At 44.6% G+C, this 24,270-nt stretch overlaps 1 protein-coding gene across 4 annotated transcripts in view; it reads left to right on the forward strand.

Annotated features, from left to right (window-relative positions):
• The window catches only part of CCDC88A (coiled-coil domain containing 88A), a 552,486-nt gene that overhangs the window by 228,792 nt on the left and 299,424 nt on the right, over positions 1 to 24,270 (forward strand). For all 4 annotated transcript variants that reach the window (XM_030196448.1, XM_030196447.1, XM_030196444.1 and 1 more), the window contains one exon: positions 4,307 to 4,388. In XM_030196448.1, coding sequence (XP_030052308.1) covers positions 4,307 to 4,388 — 82 coding nt within the window. The remainder of the gene's footprint in view (positions 1 to 4,306; positions 4,389 to 24,270) is intronic.

Raw genomic sequence — 24,270 nt, forward strand, 5'->3', positions numbered from 1 at the left:
TCAGAGCCCTCCCGTTCGGGTTGGCTACTGCTCCGCGGACCTTTTCCAAAGTAATGGTGGTCATCGCGGCCTTCCTGAGGAAGGAAGGAGTACAAGTCCATCCTTATCTGGACGACTGGTTGATCCGAGCCCCCTCTTATGCAGAGTGCGGGAAAGCTGTGAACCGGGTGGTTGCTCTTTTGAGCTCCCTGGGGTGGATCATCAACTGGGAGAAAAGCCAGCTGCGCCCAACTCAGTCCCTGGAGTATCTGGGAGTTCGATTCGACACCCAAGTGGGCAGAGTGTTCCTGCCAGACAATCGGATTGTCAAGCTTCAGGCTCAGGTGGACCAGTTCCTAGTAGCCTCTCCTCTTCGGGCTTGGGACTATGTGCAGCTGTTGGGCTCTATGACGGCCACGATGGAAGTAGTGCCCTGGGCCAGGGCTCATATGAGACCACTACAACACTCTCTGCTGCAGCACTGGACTCCGATGTCGGAGGATTATGCTGTGCGCCTTCCCTTGGACCCAGCAGTGCGCAAGGCGCTGAGCTGGTGGACGCAGACAGACAAGTTGTCTGCAGGAATGCCTCTGGTGACCCCGGAGTGGATTGTCGTCACGACGGACGCCTCTTTGTCGGGCTGGGGAGCCCACTGCTTGGGAAGGACAGCGCAGGGGCTCTGGTCTCCTGCAGAGGCAAAGTGGTCTATCAACCTCCTGGAACTCAGAACCATTCGGTTGGCGCTTTTGGAGTTCATCCCGGTACTGGCGTTGAAGCCAGTACGGGTCCTGTCGCACAATGCCACGGCTGTGGCCTATGTCAACCGCCAGGGAGGTACCAAGAGCGCCCCTCTAGTGAAGGAGGCCATGAATCTATGCCAGTGGGCGGAAGCGAACCTGGAACAGCTGTCAGCGGCCCACATTGCCGGAGTCATGAATGTCAAGGCGGACTTTCTCAGTCGCCATACCTTGGAGCCCGGAGAGTGGCAGCTATCTGCTCAGGCGTTCTTGGGCATCACGAAGCGCTGGGGCCTGCCGAGCCTAGATCTGATGGCGTCATCGGCCAATTGCCAAGTGCCGCGCTTTTTCAGCAGAGGACGGGACCCTCGATCCCTGGGAGTAGATGCTCTTCTCCAACAGTGGCCGACACAAGAGCTCCTCTATGTGTTCCCGCCCTGGCCCATGTTGGGCAGGGTGCTAGACCGGGTTTCAAAGCATCCGGGCCGGGTAATCCTGGTGGGTCCGGATTGGCCCAGACGTCCCTGGTATGCGGACTTGATCAGGCTCTCAGTCGACGATCCTCTGCGGCTGCCAGTGGAGCAGGGTCTGTTACATCAGGGTCCCGTGGTGATGGAGGATCCCTCCCCCTTTGGTCTTACGGCCTGGCTATTGAGCGGCAGCGTCTGAGGAAGAAGGGCTTCTCAGACAAGGTCATCGCCACTATGCTGAGAGCGAGGAAGCGCTCTACTTCTACTGCTTACGCCAGGGTTTGGCGTACCTTTGCAGCGTGGTGTGAAGCAGGCTCATGTTCTCCATTCACTGCTCCAATTTCTTCAGTGTTGGCATTCCTGCAAGAAGGTCTGGAGAAAGGCCTGTCGCTCAGTTCCCTTAAAGTCCAGGTAGCGGCCCTGGCTTGCTTCAGGGGCCGCCTGAAGGTTGTTTCCCTGGCTTCGTAGCCAGATGTGGTGCGTTTTCTCAAGGGAGGTAAGCACCTGCGCCCTCCTCTGCACTCAATGGTGCCTGCGTGGAATTTTAACCTGGTGCTCAGAGCATTACAGAAGCCGCCTTTTGAACCCTTGTTGAGGGCATCTCTGAAAGACCTGACGTTGAAAGCAGTCTTTTTGGTGGCTATCACTTCAGCCAGAAGAGTTTCCGAGCTCCAGGCACTCTCATGTCGAGAGTCTTTTCTGCAGTTCACTGAGGCAGGAGTGACTATTCGCACAGTGCCTTCCTTCCTGCCCAAGATTGTTTCTCGCTTCCATGTGAATCAGCAGCTCTGTCTCCCTTCCTTTCGTAGGGAGGACTACCCAGAGGAATACTCTGCTCTTAAATATCTGGATGTGAGACGAGTCATCTTCAGATATTTGGAAGTGACCAATGATTTCCGGAAGTCGGATCATCTGTTTGTCCTGTTTGCAGGTCCTCGTAAGGGTCTGCAGGCTGCTAAGCCTACAGTGGCAAGATGGGTCAAGGAAGCCATTGCAGCGGCTTATGTGGCCGCGGGGAAGGTGCCGCCTATCCAGCTGAAGGCTCACTCCACTAGAGCTCAGGCGGCCTCGATGGCAGAGGCCGGCTCCGTCTCCTTGGAAGAGATATGCAAGGCGGCAACTTGGGCATCGGCCCATACATTCTCCAAGCATTACCGCTTGACTGCGGCGGCACGGGCGGAGGCCCGGTTTGGAGCTTCAGTGTTGAGGTCAGGGATTTCAATGTCCCGCCCTGGGTGAGTACTGCTTCGGTACATCCCACCAGTCTATGGATTGATCAGCATGATGATATGGAAGGTAAAATTATGTATCATACCTGATAATTTTCTTTCCATTAATCATAGCTGATCAATCCATAGTCCCTCCCAGATATCTGTATTGTTTATATTCTGGTTGCATTTCAGGTTCAAGTTTAGTCTTCAGTTCCTGTTCAGGAGGACTTCGTGTTCAAGTTTTTCAATGGATTCTTCAAGAGTTGAGACGAATTTGTGTTACAGTGAGCTGCTGCATTCCTCTCCCCTCCGTTTTACGGGGCTGGATTGAGACTTAAATTCTGCCGGCACTCCCTCCCGCTTCGTGCGGCTGTAGGGCAGCTTTGTACCCTTCCCGCTTCGGCGGTGTTAGGGTCAGTCAGCTCCTCCCGCGGTTGCGGTTGCAGGATAAGCCAGATCCCCCCGCATCGGCGGGTGTGGTGTCCCTCCCCCGCTCCGCGGGGATGAGCTGGACGGATTCCCCTCCCCCACTTGTGTGGGGATGAGCTGGGTTAATTCCCCTCCCCCGTTTCGGCGGTGGTGAGCTGGGCAGAGTGTCCCTTTGTGGGTGTAATTCTCTAAGTGCTGAGTCCTGCGGATGGAGCTTTGATATCGACATACTGAGGAGTTTCCGGCAGCACATGACCACATATAGGGAGGCAAAGTTTGCTCTCTATCTCCACCTGCTGGTAGATGGACTCAACCCACCAGTCTATGGATTGATCAGCTATGATTAATGGAAAGAAAATTATCAGGTATGATACATAATTTTACCTTATGTTAGTCAGAATGAAGGCAGAGATATAGCAACTTTTAGAGGCCAGAACCTCTGTAAGTGAAAAGAAAGGTAGTTTGTATTTTTTTTTCTTTTCCTTTATAGGATAGATGGACGTAAGGTCAGCAGATTAACAAGGCAATATTAAGAGAAGGACCACAGGTAGGAGCAGACTAGAATCTATGAATCAAACCAAAACAACAACTTGAATATTCAAAGTTTAGCTCTCTGGTAGCAGTCAGGTGTGGTGGAGTTTGCAGAGTCTCTGGCCATACATCCACATATCACTACTACAGTGAATAAAATTCCTGATAGCAGGTTTGGTCAGTCAGTTCTTCAGAACCTCTAGAATCCAACTGCACCTCACTAGGCCAATTTGTTTCTCTTCTTAGCTGATCCCCAAAATAATTTTTTTTCTAGGCTTTAGCCTGTTACAATCTTTTTGTTCCCCTTTTTGTTTGGTTAGCTTGGTAGCTAGGGATTCCCACGTGAGACTATGATGTCCTGCTTGTCTTCAGAGAAAGCGAATTTACTCACCTGTACCAGTGGTCTTTGAGGATAGCAGAACACATAGGAGTTGTATTCTCTTAGCTATTGTACTAGACTACCTTGATCCCATGCAGCACATACAGGCAGGACTGTATACGCTTGCATGGTTTGGCCTCCAAAAGCATTTAGTATTAAATGCTAGGGAGCATGTCCATTCTGGGCTCTGTCAGATGATAGCATCCACATGTAAGAATGTGTCTTGTTGACCTTAGAGAATATCTTCTACAGGTGAGTAACGTCACTTATTTGAAATTCAAATTCATGTTATTTTGTACTTTTTAATCATAAAATTTTGCAACGTATTGTGTATTTTTGAGAGGATGTTGAAAATTGCCAATTTAACAGTTTATTAAAAGCTGTTTTATCTTTTTAAATCAGCTGTTTAAAAATAGGTAGGTGTTATTCATTGTGAGATTTAGAAAATCAATTTGGTTAGAGGTCAGATAGAAATTAACTAATTGAAATTACTAAAAGTAAAACCCTTTGAATTCTGGAATTTTAGCAGAAATAATGTTATGTTTGTATTGTTTTTAAATACCTTTAAAGAGAAGAAAAAACAGAACAGTTCCTGGACTGTAAACAAGAGCTTGAGCAGATGGAAGTGGAACTAAAGAGGCTTCAGCAAGAGGTCAGTATTCTGTGTTATCATTTTCAAAGCAACTAACATTAAAAATTCTATTACATAATGGATATATTTTTTTGCAAACTGACACATGACATTAGTTAATTGATTTTCTTTTTGGGTTTTTTTTTCAGGATCTTCTGTTTTTAAAAAGCAGCTCATTATACACAGTTTTACAACCTGTCACTGTTAGTATCTGAATCTAGCCCAAATCAGTGGCAAAGAATTTCTTAGATGTCTAAGTATTTCGGGTAGAATTAAAGTTCTTGCCACTACTTCCGTCGCAGATCTTCTGCCTTTCTTGTTTGTCTTTGTTCTTCATTACGGAATATTTGGAGACATTGAGAAAATTCTTTGTATGTGTCCAAGGAAGGGTTATTTTCACTGGGCTTAGCACCCCCCAAAATTTTGAAAAGTTGACTCCTATGTCTGGAGAGCTTTCCAGAAAAAGCTACTGAGCATAGGAAAGAAGGGAATAGTGTATCATGGGACCAAATGCCTTTTCCAGCACCTGTGGAGTATCATTTCATTGGACTTGTGCTCTGTTTCATGCAGTGTGTTACCTTAACACAATTTGTTGCTGATTGTTTTCTTTGTTTTTCTTCTTAATGTTGCAAATAAAGCTTTTTGCCTATTTCCAATATTCCTTATTTTCATCTGGTTAATAAGGTGAAACCTAAGTGTTATTACATTTATGCCTTGCCTATCACAAACCTAGGTAAGTTGAAACAAAACACTCATAAAACCATAAAAGGGGGGGATCACGTGACGCGATGAGCTGAACAGCTGCGTTTGGCTGGAGCTCGAGAGCCCTCGCCCTACAATCGTGAGCGAACTGCAAAATTAGTGATCGAATATTGAAATTTAGAATATTTATCTACTCTATGGACAAATATCTTCACAAATCCCCAGTTGGAATGACACTTCGAGCCGGGAAAAAAGAGAAAGATAAGAATAAACCTCCTGTCCTGGAATCCAAGATGCCTTCTCAGTCGGGCCAGGTTTTCTCAGCATTGCAACTTGAACAACTAACTACTGCAGTCGAGAGGGCTTGGCAACCCAAGTGGGAAGTACTAGATCAGAAATTGGACTTGTTTCAAACAAAAATGGAGGGACCGGGGACCCGCATAGAAGATCTCGAAACTAGGGTCACGGCTCTAGAAGATGATTCCCAGGGGTATAGTGGAGATCTTCGTGCAGTCAAGCAGCAATTGCAGGAGCACATGGAAAAACTAGAAGATTTGGAAAATCATTCCCGCAGGAACAATATCCGGATTGTGGGCCTCTCGAAGAACATTTTGGATAGGAATCTGGTGGTATGGCTTACAGATTGGCTAAGTAAAGAATTAGCGCTCTCGAACTCTCGGGGGCCCTTGGTGATTGAGAAAGCGCACCGAGTGGGCTGCAAAGTGGAAGCACAAACCAGACCGCGTGTGATCATAGCAAAGCTGCTTAACTATCACCACAAACTGGAAGTTTTGAATGGCTTCAAGATACGTAGAGGAGACTTAACACATGAGGGGCGGCAAGTATTGATGTTTCAAGATTATTCTGCAGGAGTACAAGAGCAACGGAGGAAATTTCATCCTCTCTGCTCTGCTCGACGCTGGTACAGAAACAGATTCGATTTATACTTCAATATCCAGCAGTTTTGAAAATATTACTACAAGGGCAATGGCGAACATACAAATCACTAGAAGAAGCACAAGCTGTCCTGCGGGAGCAAAACATTATTGAAGGAGACTGATGACTTGCTGCTGGATGTATAGGTTTTATTTGTTTAAAGTTCACTAATTGCAGTTAGTAATGTATGCCTTTGCTGGAAGGGGTGGAGGGCTCTCTGCAAGTCAGGTGATCCTTTTCCATCTCAGTGCTTTGGCCTGGGAGGATGGCTGGAGGGTTGGTAGTGAGTGGAGGGAGTTGGGGAAGACTGGGTAAAGGGGTTAGATTTAACATGGCTTTCACAGGGTATTATGAGATAGGGCGTGCTCTTAGGCTGGGTTGGATGTTTGTTTTGTTAAAGGGGTTAAGTTGGAGGGGTGTTCTGGGGTGAGAGGATCTGGAGCTGGGGGAGGATAGCACTATTCAGGGCAAAAGGGAGGGACTGGCATGGTAGGGAGGAATGGCCTACTAGTGATAGGTTTCCCGGGTAGATGGCCACCAGGATAATTTCATGGAATGTAGGGGGCATTAGCTCCCCAATTAAAAGATCTAAAATCCTAACAGCGTTAAAAAGACATAAAGTTGATATCGCGTGTTTGCAAGAAGCATGATTAACGGATCTAGAACACTCTAAACTGCAAAAACTGTGGGTTAGCGAGGTGTATGTGGCCTCGTCCCAGAGGAGAAAAGGGGGGGTGGCGGTGTTATTCCAGAGGGGACTCCCATATAAGGCAACTTTACTAGATAAAGGGCACAAAGGGGATTATATTCTTCTTAGGGTGTGGCTGCAAGGGGTAGACTTTTTGTTGTTAGTTTTATACGGGCCCAACAACTATGACCCAGCGTTTTTTAAATCCCTGGCCGGGAAGTGCTTGCATAGTAGCGGTGGAAGATTGATAGTGACAGGGGATTTCAATGCGGTGCTAGATCCCGCCAGGATTGCTCCAACTCCAATAATTCTCAGTATAGGGGGATACGTGTCAGGGAGTTCCAAATATTTAATCAGACCCTTAATGTGTTAGATCCTTGGAGGATACAACATCCAGGAGATAGAGACTACACACATAGATTGAGGGCTCATGGTACATATGCCCGGATAGACAATATTTTGATGGACCGCTCCCTATTTCACCTTGTAGCTGCAGCGACTATTGGCCCCGAAGAAGTAGCAGACCATGCTCTAATATGGATAGAACTTAATATTACAACAGATACTAGGGGTGGGAATGGGTAGAGATACACTGCGTACTTACATTCAGATCCACATTTGAGGAAACATATACAGAAGAACTGGGCACAATTCATAGAAAACAATAGGAAACACGCTACTCATCAGCCTGAACTGTTCTGGTCTGCTTCTAAAGCAGTTTTGCGAGGTGCCATCATAGCCTATTGAAGTATTAGGGATAAGAAGAGGGCGGCTGGCATATTAAGATTAGAACAGCAGCTGCAAAAGGCCAAAAGAACCCACCTACACCACCCAACTAAAATAACTTTTGAAAATTTAAAAGCTACTCAGGTAGCATTAAATAGCTTATTGCACGAAAAAGAAACCAGGTCCGCTCTGTATTACAAGTATAAATTGCAGAGATTTGGCAATCGGGCAAGTAGAATGCTGGGTCGTTTAATAAAGAATTGGGGGTCACCGAGGACGGTGGCCGCTTTGAAAGACTCAAAGGGTAAGCTCACATCTGACAAAAAGCGGATAGGGCAGATATTTACTGAGTATTTCACATCCTTATATCAAGCAGAGCCACCCCCCCCCCCCCCCCCTGCTGAGCAATTAGTGCAAGGCCTTTGACCGGGTCGGGTGGGATTTTTTGCTTCAGACCATGACAGCTATGGGTATAGCGGGGTGGTTCATGCACGCAATCCGGGCGCTGTATTGCCAGCCTCAGGCTGGAGTAGTAATTAATGGTACCAAAGAACCAGAGTTCCAGATAAGTCGCGGGACACGGAAGGTTGTCTGCTTTCTCCTTTACTATTCCTTTTGTCATTAGAACCTTTGATGTGGAACATCTCCTCAGCTCCAGATCTTCAAGGGGTCACTTTGGCGGGTTCTGATATCAGAGTGTTGGCTTATGCAGATGATCTATTGGTAATATTGAAAGACCCCACTAAGACTTTGGGAAGGCTGTTAAAGGTAATTGAACAATATGAAAGTTATTCTGGCTTCCGATTAAATCTGCATAAATCCATTGCTCTCCCAGTGTTGCCTGAGCTGCGTACATCCTGGCCTGGGCAATTCCCCCTTCAGTGGGCGCAGGCCTCCTTGAGATACTTGGGAGTGTGTATCCCCACTGACTTGTCTGTGTTATATGAACAAAATGTACAATGGTTGTTACGCGACACTTAAAAAACAGTTGCAGGCTTGGGAGTCCCTACCGCTTTCTCTTCTGGGGTGCATTGCATTGTTTAATATGGTGGTAGTCCCCAAATAGCTATATGTGTTCCAAAAAGTGTCTCACTTTTCTTAAAAAGGGCCGAGGAATGGAAGTTAACAAAATCGGTGCAAGCCTTCTTGTGGAGGGGGAAGAAGCCCCGCCTCCCTCTTTCTACATTGTGTGTCCCGGTGGAATATGGAGGCCTGGGCTTGCTTTGCTGAGTGTGAAGTATATGACAGTCGCTAGTGGTATGCGCCACATAAATGACTGGTTCTGGGGAACTCAGGATTATACAAATAGGTTACTAGAGTTGCAATTGTACCCAGAAATACATTTTAGCAGTTATTTGCACTCAATAGGACTTCCTTTACCTTGCATACTAAAGCGAACTGGGATAATGGGGTCAGCTAAGGCCGTCTGGAAATGGATGTGCAAGCTTCATGGATTTACAGCAAAGGTCACCCCCTACCTATCGATATGCGGGAACCGTGCCTTTGCGTCGGGAATGCTGTACCTGGCGTTCCACAGATGGAAGCGGAAAGGGATCATATATTTGCTACATGCAATCACTCATGAGGGGCGGATTAAGCCTTTTCAGAAATTGTGGACAGAGTTTGCTTTGCCTCCCTCTGATGAGTTTTACTATCTCCAATTGAAACGTTATATACAGTCCTTGCCTTGGGAAGAGTTGGCAGAGGATGTCCAGGAGGAATTGGCTTCTGGCGGCGCAGCAAAAGGTATCACTTATCCATCACAGACATATTAGAGATACTGTTACAGAACTGGACTATGTTAAATTACTGGCCATGTGGCAACAAGACATACCAATGGACATTACCTTACCTCAGCTCAAATCTTACATCCTTACAATGCGCAAACTCTCACCTATGGCTACGCATTGGGGGAGACAATACAAAGTTGCGCTTCGTCTTCATATTTCCCCTAGACGAGCTTTTCACATGGGACTCTCTCCCTGGGGAGAGTGTCCCAAATGCAGAGATCCCGGGGCTAACCTTGGACATATGTTTTGGACTTGCAAAGGAATAGCCCGATTTTGGAAAGTGCTAATACAGTACGTTTCTAGGTTATGGAAGACGGGATGGAAATATGACTCAAAATTGTTGTTAGGTCATCCTGTTCTAGTTCATCCTATACCACCTGGGTTCACTGCATTTGTACATAAGACTATTATAGTTGCCAAGCAAGAGATACTATCGGAGTGGCTATGTTACCATTATCCATCGGCCTCTCAGTGGTGAGCCTGTATGATTGCACTACTGAGGGTTGAAAGGATGGGAATTGGGGACTTCAAATCAGGACCCGGAGTGAGCTTCCAACACACTTGGAATCCTCTCTTGAACACATTGCCTCCAGCAGCCAGGAGCCGACTATTAAATTTCTAATTATAACCCTGTTAGTATGGGGGGGGGGGGGGGGGAAGGGAGGGGGAAGGGATGAGGTTTGGGGAGGGGGGAAGGGGAAAAAGTGGGGGGCTAATGGGGAATTCTATAGAAAAAATTTATTGTTAACATGTATATGTGTTTGAACTTTTCACTGAATAAAAATGATTGAACATAAACCATAAAAAGAGTGAAGGAGTGGCCTAGTGGTTAGGGTGGTGGACTTTGGTCCTGAGGAACTGAGTTCAATTCCCACTTCAGGCACTGGCAGCTCCTTGTGACTCTGGGCAAGTCACTTAACCCTCCATTGCCCCATGTAAGCCGCATTGAGCCTGCCATGAGTGGGAAAGCGCAGGGTACAAAATGTAACAAAAAAAAAAGACATAAGATTCATTTTAAAAAATTCATAATTAAAATCCTAATAAAATTCAGGTAACTAAAACATACCCCATATACTGTGACCATCAGCAATTTCTATTTCAGTGTGTGATTTACTAATGGACTTTCAGGAAGCCAAGAACATGTTGAGGACAATTCTAAAACTGGGCATCTCCATGTAGGCGTCCTGAGGACGGTGCAGTAGGAGACTATTCTATCAAGGAACTTAGTTGTCGGTATCGATGCGCCTAATGTTTAGGTGCTTGCACTCATGCCAGCCATAGAGCTGGTGTATGAGTGACTGCCTTAAGTGCTGCAGGAATCTGCATAACTTAAAGTACTCTCTAAGTTACACATGCTTTACCTGTGTGTACAGATCCCTTGCAAATATGTACTGAAAAAGTTAAGTGGATATTTGCAGTTTAACATTTAAGTGGCATGTTAGCAGATACATGCATATGTCCTAGTATTTTAAACATGTACATGTGTAATGCACATGTAAATGTTAGTGCCTAGGTTATATAATTGCCTCCTATGAGATTTGTCTGTATTGGGCCTAGATTCGAAGTGGCTTGACCTTGGAAAAATGTTTTACCAGATTGTTGTGTTCTCTACTAGAATAGCAAACTGACAGGTCCATAAGAAAAGAGAATATGATATATTTTAGGGTCTTTATCTCCCTTCTTGTCTTCCTTTTATAGTGCTGTAGACCAAGTTTAATCTCTGAGGGGGTCTTTTACTAAAGCTTAGCTCAAGTTATCTGCAGCAGAGCTCATTTTATTCCTACGGGACCTCTGCAGATAACTCGAGCTAAGCTTTAGTAAAAAGACCACCTGATTTATTCTTCACCATTTGTGCAGCTAAGGAATTGTCTATGCTTTTCCCATATTTGAATTGAATTCTGTTTTTGTTTTTGGCTACACCACCTCTTCTAAGATACTTTTACTTGCCGCCGCCACCACCCAGTCTTTGAAGAAATATTTTCTAATGTTACTCCTGAGTTCACTTCTTTGAGCTTCAGCATAATGTGTGGCAATAGAATTTCAAATTAACGACGTTTGCTTCTTCTTTGCTATTTTTGCCTTTGAGATAAATGTCTGTATCATATACATTGTTTTCTTGCCATTCTGCTTGGGTATACACAAATCCTTGTATGTCATTTCATAGAGCTTTTGTTGATCCCACACCATTTTGATATCGCCCTGCTACTTTGTCTAAATCCGTTCCAAGACACAGCCCTAGAACTGGACACAATAATCCAGATGATATCTCACCAATGATCAGTATAATAAATACAGTATAAAAATTCTTATATACTGTCAATACTGAAAGCTCTAGATGGTTTACAATGTAAAAGGAAAAGAAAAAGTAGAACAGTTCTACCAAACTTAATTCACATATTTGGAGAATAATCAGGTTTTCAATAGTTTATGAAACCCCAAATAATTACATTCAATTCTCAATAAAAGTCACAAAGAATTCTGTAAACTGAGAGCAACTGCTTTAAACATTTTTCTTACAATTGGATGCTAACCTAATGGAAGAAGCAGAAAGAATATCACGTTTGTTAAGTTGTACTGAATGTTTAAGAGTAAAACTTGATCTTAATTGAATCAGAACAGATAAATAGCCTGGGCTCAGTCCATGAAGTATCTTGATATCAGACACAGAATTTTAAAACTCAATCCAAGCTTACAATAGTAACCAATGTAAGGAGAGTAAAAGTGGAGTCACCTTCTCAAATCTCGTTTTACATAAAATAACCCTTGCTGCCGTATTTTGTATGAGCTGTAAACAACATAGTTGTTTTTTCCTGATACCCATATATAAAATATTATAGTAATCCAATTTAGAGAAAATAAAGGCATGAATAATCTTTTGCAGATCATCAACGGGCCCTTTTACTAAGCCGCGTAGGTGCCTGCACGCGCCCAACGCTTGTCAATTTTGAGTTACTGCCCAGCTACTACGTGACCCTTGTGGTAATTTCATTTTTGACATGCGCCGGAATATATTTTTATTTTCTGGCGCTTGTGCGGTAATTGGCATTTTATGCATGTAGACCATTACTGCCCAGTTACCGCATGAGACCTTACCGCTAGGTCAATGACTGGTGGTAAGGTCTCAGACCCAAACTAGACGCATGGCAATTTTCATTTTGCTGCACGTCCATTTTCGTCAAAAATTTTAAAAAGGCATTTTTTTACAGGTGCTTTGAAAAATGATTTTACACGCGCCCAAAACACACGTCTGCACTACTGCAGGCCATTTTTCAGCGCACTTTTGTAAAAGGGCCCCCAATAAAGAGCAAATGTACCTGACTAATAAAACATAATGTAGTGAAGGTGGAAGCAGTTACTTGACAGACACAGACTTGTGATTCATCACATTAATCCGAGTTCAACCACATACCCAGATTATAAACAGATGTAGACAGAGAAATAAATTGTTATTCAGAGTTGGACAGATTAGTGCTCAATTTTAATAGGTGTGCAGATATCCAGTATGAGATTCTTGAAAAACAATCACAGGATAGCTAAGAAAGGGGAGGTACTACTAATATGTGACTTTAATATGCCGGACGTCAGTTGGAGTGTCTCTGCTGCAGGGTCATCTAGAAGCAAAGGGATCTTAGATTCTCTGCAGGAAGAATTGTTGGTGTGGGATGCAGCAATTCTAGACCTGGTGCTTACAAACGGGGAGAATGTTTCCAATGTTACAGTGGGAGATCATTTGGCATCTAGTGACCACCGGATAAAATGCAGGAGGAGAAGGCTTATTCGAGATTGAAGGTCCTAGATTTCAAAATAACTTTGCCGAGATGGAGGAATTTCTCAGGTTCGAGTTAGTTGGATGGGAACAGCCGAAGGAAGTGGAACATCAGTGAGTGAAACTGAAAGGAGCTATTCTAAAGGCAACAAACTTTTATGCTAGAAAATTACATAACAGTAAGAGGAAAAGAAGGCCGCTCTGGTTCTCGAACGTAGTAGCTGAAAAGGTAAGGGAAAAAGGATTAGCCTTTATACATTACAAGGTGACTCAGAAAGAGGAAGACAGGCAAAAATACTTGGAAAAGCTATCAGGAAAGCAAAGAAGCAAATGGAGGAAAAGATATTGTAAAAATGGGAGACATTATGGGGTAATTAAGAACCTCCCGAATGGGAAGGCCCCGGGATTGGATGGTTACACCGCTCGGTTTTTTAAGTGTTATGCGGAGGAGTTGGGGCCCCAGCTTATCAGGCTAGGGAATGGAGTATTGGAGGGAAGGGGGATCTCAAATTCAATGATGGAAGCAGGGATCTCTTTGTTGCTTAAGCCAGGAAAGGATCCCACTGTATGTGGCTCCTATAGACCCATTTCACTTTTAAATGTTGACGTAAAGATACTGGCCAAGGTGTGGGCCAACAGGTTGGGACGGGTCCTACCAAAGTTGATAGGGGATGACCAGTCGGGGTTTATCCCAGGTCGACAGGTGGGTGACAACATTCGTCGTACCCTCCACTTGCAATGGGAAGCACAGAAGAGACTCCCAGTGGCAATACTGTTAACACTAGACGCCGAAAAAGCATTTGACGGGGTTGACTGGGTGTTTCTGAAAGAGGTTATGCAGCATATGGGTCTTGGGGATAATTTCTGCAGGTGGATAGCAGCCTTGTATGCGGCACCGAAGGCCTGTATACAGATCAATGGCCAGTATACCTCCTTTTTTGCTATTGAATGTGGAACCAGGCAGGGCTGCCCCCTGTCGCCCCTATTGTTTGCTATATATATAGAGCCCTTGGCAGAGAGGTTACGTGGCCATCCGGAGTTTCGGGGTTTCACAGTGGGGAAGAGGGAACATCGCATGGCACTGTATGCGGATGATCTGTTGCTTTATGTGACAGATCCAGGGAAAACGTTGGAGGTGGTGGTGGATGTCCTGGGGGAATTTGAACGGTATGCGGGGTTGCGGATTAGTATGGAGAAATGTGAAATATTAGGCATTTCGGTCTCCCAGGAAGAAGAAAACTGTTTGAAGCAGAGGTTTGCTTTTAAGTGGGCCGGAAGTCATATTAGGTATCTGGGGGTTTGTATTCCTAGAGATCTGAGTAGAGTCTATGGACTTAATTATGGCAAAATAGTGAAGTGCATTAGAATTGAATTATCACGGTGAAAAGGGTTGTGGCTGTCGTGGTGGGGGAGGATGGCGGTAATAAGGATGAACGTCTTGCCTAGGCTGTTTCTGTTTCAGTGTTTGCCGGTGGCGATCCCCAAGCGGGAGATGCAGCAATTACAACGCCAGATATTGCAATTTGTATGGGACGGAAAACATCCCCGGTTAGCGGGAAGGGTGATATGGGGAGAGATTGAAAGAGGGGGTAGAGCAATGCCTCAGCTTGAATGGTATTATCAGGCTGCTCAGGTCAAGATGGTGCTGGAGTGGGAAGGGAGCAGGCTTAAGCCAACAGGTCAAGTGGAACAATCGTACTTCCCACATAGGGGTTTAAAATCGTTACTATGGACCACTGAGTGATTGGGGGGGGGGGGGTTGGCGGGTGTGGATAACCCATATCTTAGGCACATTTTCACTGTATGGGAGGAGTTTCGGAGGATGTGGGGACAGAGAGATGGGGTCTCCACTAGGGCGGGGATAAGATGGGAGCTGAAGTTCAGGGCCGGGAAGGATAATCGGGTTTTTGTGCGATGGGATCACTTGGGCCTTTTGAGTTTTCGAGATGTGCTCCAAGGGGCCCAGATTAAGAGCTTTGAGGAATTGAGGTTACAATATGGACTCCCTGAGGAAGATCGTTTTTCTTACTTATAGATTAAGTATTTTATGGGAGCGAGGGGATGGAGGGGGGGGCAGCCCTCAGGTTAAGGAGAGCTTGGAGAATTTATGGGGTATATTACGGAGGGTGCCTAGATCCATCTCGGTGCTATACAAATTTATGAGAGGCAGTGACCCTGCCCCCTTTCGCTTCAAGGGAGCATGGGAATCAGACTTAAATTGCTGCTTCAATGATCAGGAATGGGAGAGGATATGTGGGGAGGTTCAAAAGGCCTCCACGTGCGCTCTAGTGCAAGAGAATGCATACAAGGTGCTATCGAGGTGGTATTACACTCCTGAGAGAATTAGAGGTATGTACCCTAATGCTTCTGACTGGTGCTGGAGATGTGGTAAAGACAAGGGCTCATTTCTGCACATTTGGTGGTCCTGCCCCCGGTTGATACCGTTTTGGGAGGCAGTGATGAAAGCATTGGTAAGAATGTTTGGAGATTCCATGGTGTGCAGACCACAGGTGTGCTTGCTGGGGATGTATAATGACAGTGACTCATGGGAACGGAGCAAAATGTTACATTGGGGTCTGGCGGCAGCAAAATGCCTGATAGCTCGGAAGTGGCGAGTTACTGGCCCTCCTTCCTTGGGGGATTGGAAAGCAAAATTAGAACAACTCATAGTTATGGAACGCTTAACGGCATACCGTAGAGATGGGGAGCTACGGCACAAGAGAGGATGGTCTCAACTGCAAGAATGGATGGGGACAATCAAACTTTGATAGGAACGGGTGATAGTTGGGGAGGGGGAGGAAGGAAGGGAGGGAGGGGGGTGGTAGGGAAGGGAGGAACGGAAGAGGAGGGCTAGAGGGGGAAGTGAGGCAATTATATGCTTGAACAAATTTAAGGGGGTAGGACAGAGCTGAGGGTGTAGACCCTTGTTTATAGTGATTGGGAGTTGATAGTTCAATTTTCACCATAAGGGTGACTGGGTTGTTGTTTTGTTCTTTTCTGTTATATTATATGGATGTCCAATATTTTAGGTCAACTTGGCATTATCTGTACTGTCTTGAATGTTGCAAGTTGCTTCATTAATAAAAATATTTAAAGTGAAAAAAAAATGGGAGACATTTTTTAGATATGTAAGCGACAGGAGGAAGTGCCATAATAGCATTGTGAGGCTCAAGGCTGAGGGGGAGGAATATGTAGAAGATAAGGTTAAAGCTGAACTGCTAGACAAATATTTATGTTCAGTGTTCACGGATGAAAGGCCGGGGGCGGGACCACAGAAGACAAATGCTAATGAGGATAGATGTATGGTAGACCAGGACCGATTCTCGGAAGACTGTGTTCACGAAGGAGCTGGCTAAACTAAAAATAGACAAAGCAATGGGGCCTGATGGGATACATACATCTGAGGATACTCATGGAACTTAGGTTCTGGCAGCTCCGCTGTCTGACCTGTTCAATGCTTCCCTAGAATCTGGAGTGGTCCAGGAGGACTGGAGAAGGGTGGATGTGGTCCCTCTGCACAAGAATGGAAGCATTGAGGAGGATGTGAATTACAGACTGATCAGTCTGACCTCAATGGTGAGTAAACTAATGGAAACGCTTCTAAAGCAGATGATTGTGAGGTTTCTCAAATCGAACAGACTACTGTACCCGAGGCAGCATGGTTTCACAAGAGGCAGATCTTGTCATACAAATCTGATTGACTTCTTTGACTGGGTGACCAAACATTTAGATGTGTGTGTGTGTGTGGGGGGGGGGGGGGGTAGATGTAGTTTACTTAGATTTTAGCAAAGCCTTTGACATGGTTCTGCACAGGCGACTGATAAGTAAACTGAATGCCCTCGGTATAGGACCTGAAGTGACTGACTGGGTTAAAAACTGGTTAAACTGAAGGAGACAGAGGGTAGTGGTAAATGGAGTTTACTCTGGGGAAAAGGATGTTACAAGTGGTGTACCACTGGGATCGATCCTTGGGCTGGCTCTTTTTAACATCTTTGAATGATATTACAGAAGGGCTGTCTGGTAAGGTTTGTCTCTTTGAGGATGATACCGAACTCAGTAGGGTGGACACCCTGGAAGGTGTGGATAGCAAAGCTTGAAGAATGGTCCAACAATTGTCAACTAAGATTTAATGCTAAGAAATGCAGGGTCATAAAAACCTGAGGGAACGGTACATTATAGGGGGTGAAGAGCTTCTGTGTATGGAAGAATAGCGGGACTTGAAGGTGATTGTGTTTGATGACCTTAAAGTGGACAAACATGTAGAAAGGCGACACTCAAAGCCAGAAGGATGCTCAGGTGCATAAGGAGAGGGATGACAAGCAGGAAAAAAGAGGTGATAGTGCCCTTGTACAAGTCTCTGGAGGGCCCCATTTAGAATATGGTCTGCAGTTATGGAAAAGTGTAAACAGGATGGAGTTGGACCAGAGGCCGACTACAAAATTGGTCAGTGGTTTTGGTCATAAAACATATGGGGATGGGCTTAGGAACCTCAACATGTATACGCTGGAAGAGAGGTGGCAGAGAGGGAATATGATAAGAGATGTTTAAATACCCCAGTGGCATTAATGTACAGGAGGTGAGCCTTTTTCAAATGAAGGAAACCTCTGGAATGAGTGTGCATAAGATGAAGTTAAGAGGAATAGGCTTAGGTCGAATCTGAAGAAATGCTTTTTCACGGGAAGGGTGATGGATGCATGGAATGGCCTCCTGGTGGCGGTTGTGGAGACGAAGACTGTGTCTTGAGTTTAAGAAAGCATGGGACAGACACATGGGATCTCTTAGGAAAAGGAGGAGTTAGTGGTTACTGAGGATGGGCAGACTGGATGGGCCATACGGCCCTTATCTGCCGTCTTGTTTCTATGTTTGTAATGGCGAGTGAATGCAGAGATTTGATTATAAATAAGAGATTTCTTGGAGAGACAAGATGAAAGAAACCTGTCACCACATTGAGCCTGCAAAGAGGTGGGAAAATGTGGGATACAAATGCAATAAATAAATATCTAACATTTTTTTAGTTATGATTTTTGTCACCTTGTGAATTCGAATGTATTAGTCAACATTGAGGGGCATAATCGAACGGCACCTGCCAAATAGCTGGCCGGCCATCTTTGGGGCCGGCGCCGCAAGTTGGCGGAGCCAACCGCATTTTCAAAATACGGTTGGAGCCGGCTAAATCGATTGCCGGGTGTAGAGGAGATGGCTGGCTTCGATTTTCAGCCATAATGGAAACCAGGCCCGGCCATCTCAAACCCGGCGAAATGCAAGGCATTTGGTCGTGGGAAGAGCCAGCATTTGTAGTGCACTGGCTCCCCTCACATGCCAGGACACCAACCGGGCATCCTAGGGGGCACTTCTAAAAATTAAAAAAAAAAATAACAATAGCTCCCAGGTACATAGCTCCCTTACCTTGTGTGCTGAGCCCCCCCAAAACCCACTACCCACAACTTTACAACACTACCATAGCCCTAAGGGGTGAAGGGGAGCACCTACATGTGGGTATAGTGGGTTTTGGGTGGGGGGGGGGGCTGGAGGGCTCCCATTTACCACCACAAGTGTAACAGGTAGGGGGGATGGGCCTGGGTCCACCTGCCTGAAGTGCACAGCACCCACTAATAAATGCTCCAGGGACTTGCATACTGGTGTCAGGGAGCTGGGTATGACATTTGAGGCTGGCATAGAGGCTGGGAAAAACGTTTTGGGTTTTTTTTGGGTGGGAGGGGGTTTGTGACCACTGGGGGAATAAGGAGAGGTGATCCCCAATTCCTTCCGGTGGTCATTTGGTCAGTTGGGACTCCTTTGTGAAGCTTGGTCATGAAAAAAAGGGACCAAGTAAAGCCGGCGAAATGCTCGTCAAGCCTGGCTTTTTTTTTCCATTATCGGGCGAAGCCGGCCATCTCGTGAGCACGCCCCAGTCCCACCCCTGTCCTTTCTTCACTACCCTACCGACACGCCCCCTTGAAGTTTCACCGGCTCCGCGATGGAAAGCAGTTGGCACCGGCCAAAATCGGCTTTCGATTACACCGATTTAGCCGGGTTCAGGAGATCGCCAGCCATCTCCTGATTTGTGTCGGAAGATGGCCTGGGATCTCTTTTGAAAATGAGCTGGATTGTAACAATTCATTATTATATTACAGTCACATAATTTCCTCCCAGCAAATGTTAATGTTCAAAACTTTGATAATCATGCATATAAAAAACCAAACACCACCAAAGGAGTGAAGCAAAAAAAAAAGCGAGGATTCCAAAATCTCAGTATGTAGGACCTTTAATATAGTCAGCAATTGAAACACATCAAGGACCCAACATGGCCATGTTTCTGCATGTGAGCCTGCTTCAGGGGTCAAAGAGCCTTATGAAAACAGAATAAGTAACTATGAATAACCTATACATAAAAAAAACAGACAATACTTTAAAAACATTAAAATCATAGTACCACTCAGAATACAATTACATTAAAAAAAAACTTACCCCCTTGTTTACTAAGCTACACTAGTGGCTGCCGTGTTCTAATCATGACACAGCCCGTTCACTTTGAATGGTGATGATAGACAGTGGTAAAGACTTGCTTTTACACCTTGAGCTAATTTTGAGCAATAAGTTTTGCAGGAAATTGGAGAGGATTTGGAAAAAGGACAAAAATGATATTAATAAATCTAGATGAAGATGGGCAATTATAACTTATAAAGTATGGGGTCTTTTACTGAGATGCGCTAGCGTTTTTAGCTCATGCTAAAAATCAACTGACACTAAACGCTGAGATGCCCATTATATTCCTGTAGGCATTTCAGCGTTTAGCGCCAGGTGGTTTTTAGCACAAGCTGAAAACGCTAGCGCACCTTAGTAAAAGACCCCACTCCCCCCTAAATTAACTGAAAATAAAAAGACCTATTATTCTAAATTGATAAGTAAGGATGTTACTAATACTAAATGTCTTTTTTCAGTAGTTATACTTAATATGGATTAAAGCACTGTCTCCTCCTTTGAGGCTACTTCAACAGCAGAACAGTTAACTATATTTTAGAGAAAAGATTGCTAATATCGGAGCACAATTTAATAATAATGAGGAATATCCAACTCTTAGATATGATGATATTGCAACTCCTTCTAACATAAGGGATAGTTTTGGACTGGTTAATTAAGAAATTTTCTAAGTCTTACTCTCGGTTGGATGTATGCCTAACTACACTTAAGAGGTTTGCCTCTTCTATGTTTAAATGTATGATTTGTTAACAAACACATTGTCTGGGGGCCTTTTCCCATCCTCACTAGGGAATATCATTTTTACCCCTTTACTAAAAAATAAGCAGGAAACATGGGCTAATGTACGTTACTATCAGCCTGTGACCTGCATACTATTTTTGACAAAATTAATGGAAGGTTGGTCACCATACAGTTAGCTGAATATCTGTAGAAGTTTGATGTTCTACATCGCTCTCAGTCAGGGTTTCAGGCTAATTTTAGCACTGAATCCACATTATGCGCTTTAATATATGATATAAATGTATTATTGGTGGAGGGTAAAAAGGCGCTCATTATATGATTTGATCTATCATTTGCCTTTGATATGGTACACCATGAGTTATTAATTACCACCTTGAGCAGCATTGGGTGAACTGGTCATGTCTTGAATTGGTTCTGAGGTTTTCTGGTTAAGAGATATAATTTGGTAAAAATGAATGTATCATATTCAGAGAGTTGGACTGCAGATTGTGGGATCCTGCAGGGCTTACCACTTTCCCCTGTTCTATTCAGTGTGCTCATGGCCTCGTTAGATTATGCCTTAGAGGCCACAGGATTCATGTTTTTATACTCGTGAATGATATCACAGTTTTAATCCCAACATGGAATGACATTCAATAAAACATCGAATAGAGGGTTGTATCTCTCAAATTACCACTTCGATGGCCAACAATCGCCTAAAATTAAACTGTGATAAGACAAAATTTCTCTTGGTTGGTCTAAATGCAATTTCTGATCAGAACTTTTTTTTTGTAGTAAATGGTCTATTCTAAAAGTTAGAACCTTCCTTGAAAAGTTTAGTTATTGCAATAGATCAGAATTTTCTGTATTGGCTATTTTTTCTTCCATTTGCATATTTGCTTTCCTGACTAGTCTAACAGCTTCTTTTAGCGTTTCCAGATATTGTTGCCTGTCTTCCTCTTTCTGCAATCTGTTGTAGTTTATAAAGGCTAAACTCAGTTTCCTTACCTTTTCAGCTACTACTTTTGAGAACCAAAGTATCTTTCTTTTCCTCTTACTTTTATTTACTTTTCTTATAAAAAGGATTGCTGCCCTTACAAGAGCTCCTTTCAGTTTTTCCCACTGCTTTCCAGGAAGTGCAAAAGTGGCATTGTGAGAATCAAAGGTGAAGGGGAGGAATATGTAGAAGCTGATAAAGATAAGGTGGAATTGCTTAACAAATTGTTCTCTGAGGAAAAGCAGGCATAATATTCTCACATATGGGTGATGTCATCCATGGAGTCTAGTGCAGACACTGCCACGTGCACTGTCACTTTAAATCTTTACCACTCATGCGCGGGTGCCTTCCAGCCCGAAGCATGAGCACAGGACTAGCAGGCTTTCTCTCCTCAGCATGAAAAACTTTTGCCTTTTTCGGGATACATTTTCTTCATGTTTTACCTTTTTCAATAATATTTTGTACAGTTTACTAATTTTTTCTATATTTTTTTCGATTTTTCAACTTTCAGCCCAACAGACCTCTGAGCCTTTCTCATACCCGTGAAACATCAAACTTTTTGGAGTATGCGACTACTCCTCCTCAGGCCATAGAGCCTTTTAACATAGCAGCGTTGGTCGTTTTTCCCTCCATGTCATCGAGGGTACCAAGTGGCTTTAAGAAGTGTACTTGATGCAGTAGGACTATTTCAGGCACAGATCCCCCATAGCAGGTTTGTTCAGTGCCTATGTCCAGAACATTGGGACTTTCATTGTAACCTCTGCCAGTGCATTTAAGCAAGAACCCTTAAAGCCTGCAAAGTCTAGTGTGAAAAACCTTTTGGTTCTGCATCAGCATTTGGTATCAAGCACAGAACCTGCACTGGCATTAACATCGACATCTGGTGCACCGATGCAGCATCAAGAGTGGAAGAGTAGCTGGAATGGAAGAATAGCCTAATGGCTAGTGCTGCGGGCAGGTGGCAACCTGGATTCAATTCCCACTGCAGCTCCTCCATTGCCCCAGGTACAAAAAAACTTAGATTGTGAGCCCTCTAGGGACAGAGAGAGTACCTGCATATAGCATGTGTGTCATGGTTGTGGCCATGCCCTTATGTCCAGACCTACTGTTTCTCTGTATCTAGCTCTGTGACCTCTCCAGACTGCCTTTTTTCCTGTTGTTCTTCTTCCTTTTAGCCAAGCCTTGCTTTAGTGTCCCTGAAGGCAAGCCTCGCTTTGGTCTTTCAGCTTCTGTGTCATTTCCTACTTCTGACATCATCAGCCTACTCCTTTATAAAGACCCAGGGAGCTTTCCTGCATTGCCTTTGCAACAGATCTATGTTTCCCTTTTCTTGTTGTACTGTTGTTTGATTCTGAGGGAACTGGTCTTCTTGTTAAGCTGTTCCTCTGGGCACAGCCCTGAGCCCTGCGTGTGTGGTTTTGGTTTGAATCTGTATGGATTACTTTCCTGTTAGATTTGCTCTCAAGCAAAGCCCTCTTCTGTTTCCCAGTGTGTGTGAGGTTTTGGTTTAAACCTGTATGGTTTACTTGCCTGTTAAATTTGCTCCCAAGCAAAGCCCTGTTCTGTTTTTCTGTGTGTGTGTGGTTCTGGTTTGAACCTGAATGGATTATTTCCTTGTTATCTAGGCTCTCCAGCATAAGCATGTTCTATTTCCTTGTGTGATTTCCCTTGTTACCTTTCACTTATTCAGAGAGCCAGTTGTTGCCAGCCCAGCTGCTTTCCTTGATTACTTTGCTTCCCCAGACTAGCTGCTTTCCTTGATTTATTTGCTTCCGTGCAGCTGTGTGTGCTCTGTTTGCTCTGTCTCTGCCTGCCTTTCCTTTCCCTACCTGGCTGTGGGTGCTGGCTGAGTTTTGGTAAGAACATTGTTTGTTTCTCTTTTTGTTTGCTTTAAACCTTTGACTGCAGTATAAGCCCTGTGTTTTAGAAGCAACCCTTCCCTTTAGCATGCTTTAACTCTTTGCTGTGTTTGTCTCCTGATTCTTGTGAGCATTGCTCCTTATCTGATTTGTGTATGTAAATGCAGCTTTCCCTGTTTGCTTGCTTTTCCCTTTGTCTCTATTGTCTGTTATTTGACTCTGTGGCACAGCCTTGTGTATTCTTGTGTAAGTGGCGTCCCTTTATCCTTGAGTGCTGTGTGGCACAGCCTTGGGTATTCTTATAAGTGGCTTCCCTTTATCCTTGAGTACTGTGCGGCACAGCCTTGGGTATTCTTATGAGTGACTTCCCTTTATCCTTGAGTGCTGTGTGGCGCAGCAGTATAATTATTTGAATGGCCTGTATGGAAGCACCGGTGGACTCCTGAGAGTCTGCTTCGATTAACCAATCATCCAGGTAGGGGAAGATGAGGATGCCACATCTACGAAGTACTGCAACTACCACTACTAGACATTTTGTGAAGACTTCAAGATCCGAAGCCAAGCCAAACAGTAGGACCTTGTATTGATAGTGCAATGTTCCACAGTGGGAGCAATTTTCTGTGTGCAGGGAGAATAGATATGTTGGTGTATGCCTCCTTGAGGTCTAGAGAGCAAAGCCAATTGTTGAATTGTATCATGGAAAGTAGTGACCACAGGGATACCAGGAGAAACTTTTTAAAGTCTCGTAGATCGAGAATTGGACATACTCCTCCTATCTTTTTCAGAATGAGAAACTATCTGGAGTAGAGCCCTTGACCCCTGTCCAGCAGAGGAACTGGTTCTATTGCATTCTGCCAGAGAAGGGCTGAGAGCTCCTCTCAAAATAATCTCATTTGGAAGCAGCTGAAACAGGACTTTTTTGGTGGATGATTGGGGGGGGGGGGGGGGGTATTTTTTGCTAGCACAGAGCATAGCCAAGCTGAATGGTGTGTAACATATACATAGTATACATAGTAGATGATGGCAGAAAAAGACCTGCACGGTCCATCCAGTCTGCATCCATCGGTCAAAGGTTATGAGACGCCACCTCTGTTGGAAGGGAACGAGCCTCCTCCTGACAGATAAATCGCTTGAACTGAGAGAGCATCTGGGATGTTTGACCTCACTGCTGTCTTGGATGCAAGCATTGGGGCATAAAGGTGGAGGAGGAGTAGGTGTTAATGACATAAGAACATAAGC

The sequence above is a fragment of the Microcaecilia unicolor genome, chromosome 3 (genome assembly GCF_901765095.1).
Source record: "Microcaecilia unicolor chromosome 3, aMicUni1.1, whole genome shotgun sequence".
Taxonomy (NCBI): Eukaryota; Metazoa; Chordata; class Amphibia; order Gymnophiona; family Siphonopidae; genus Microcaecilia; species Microcaecilia unicolor.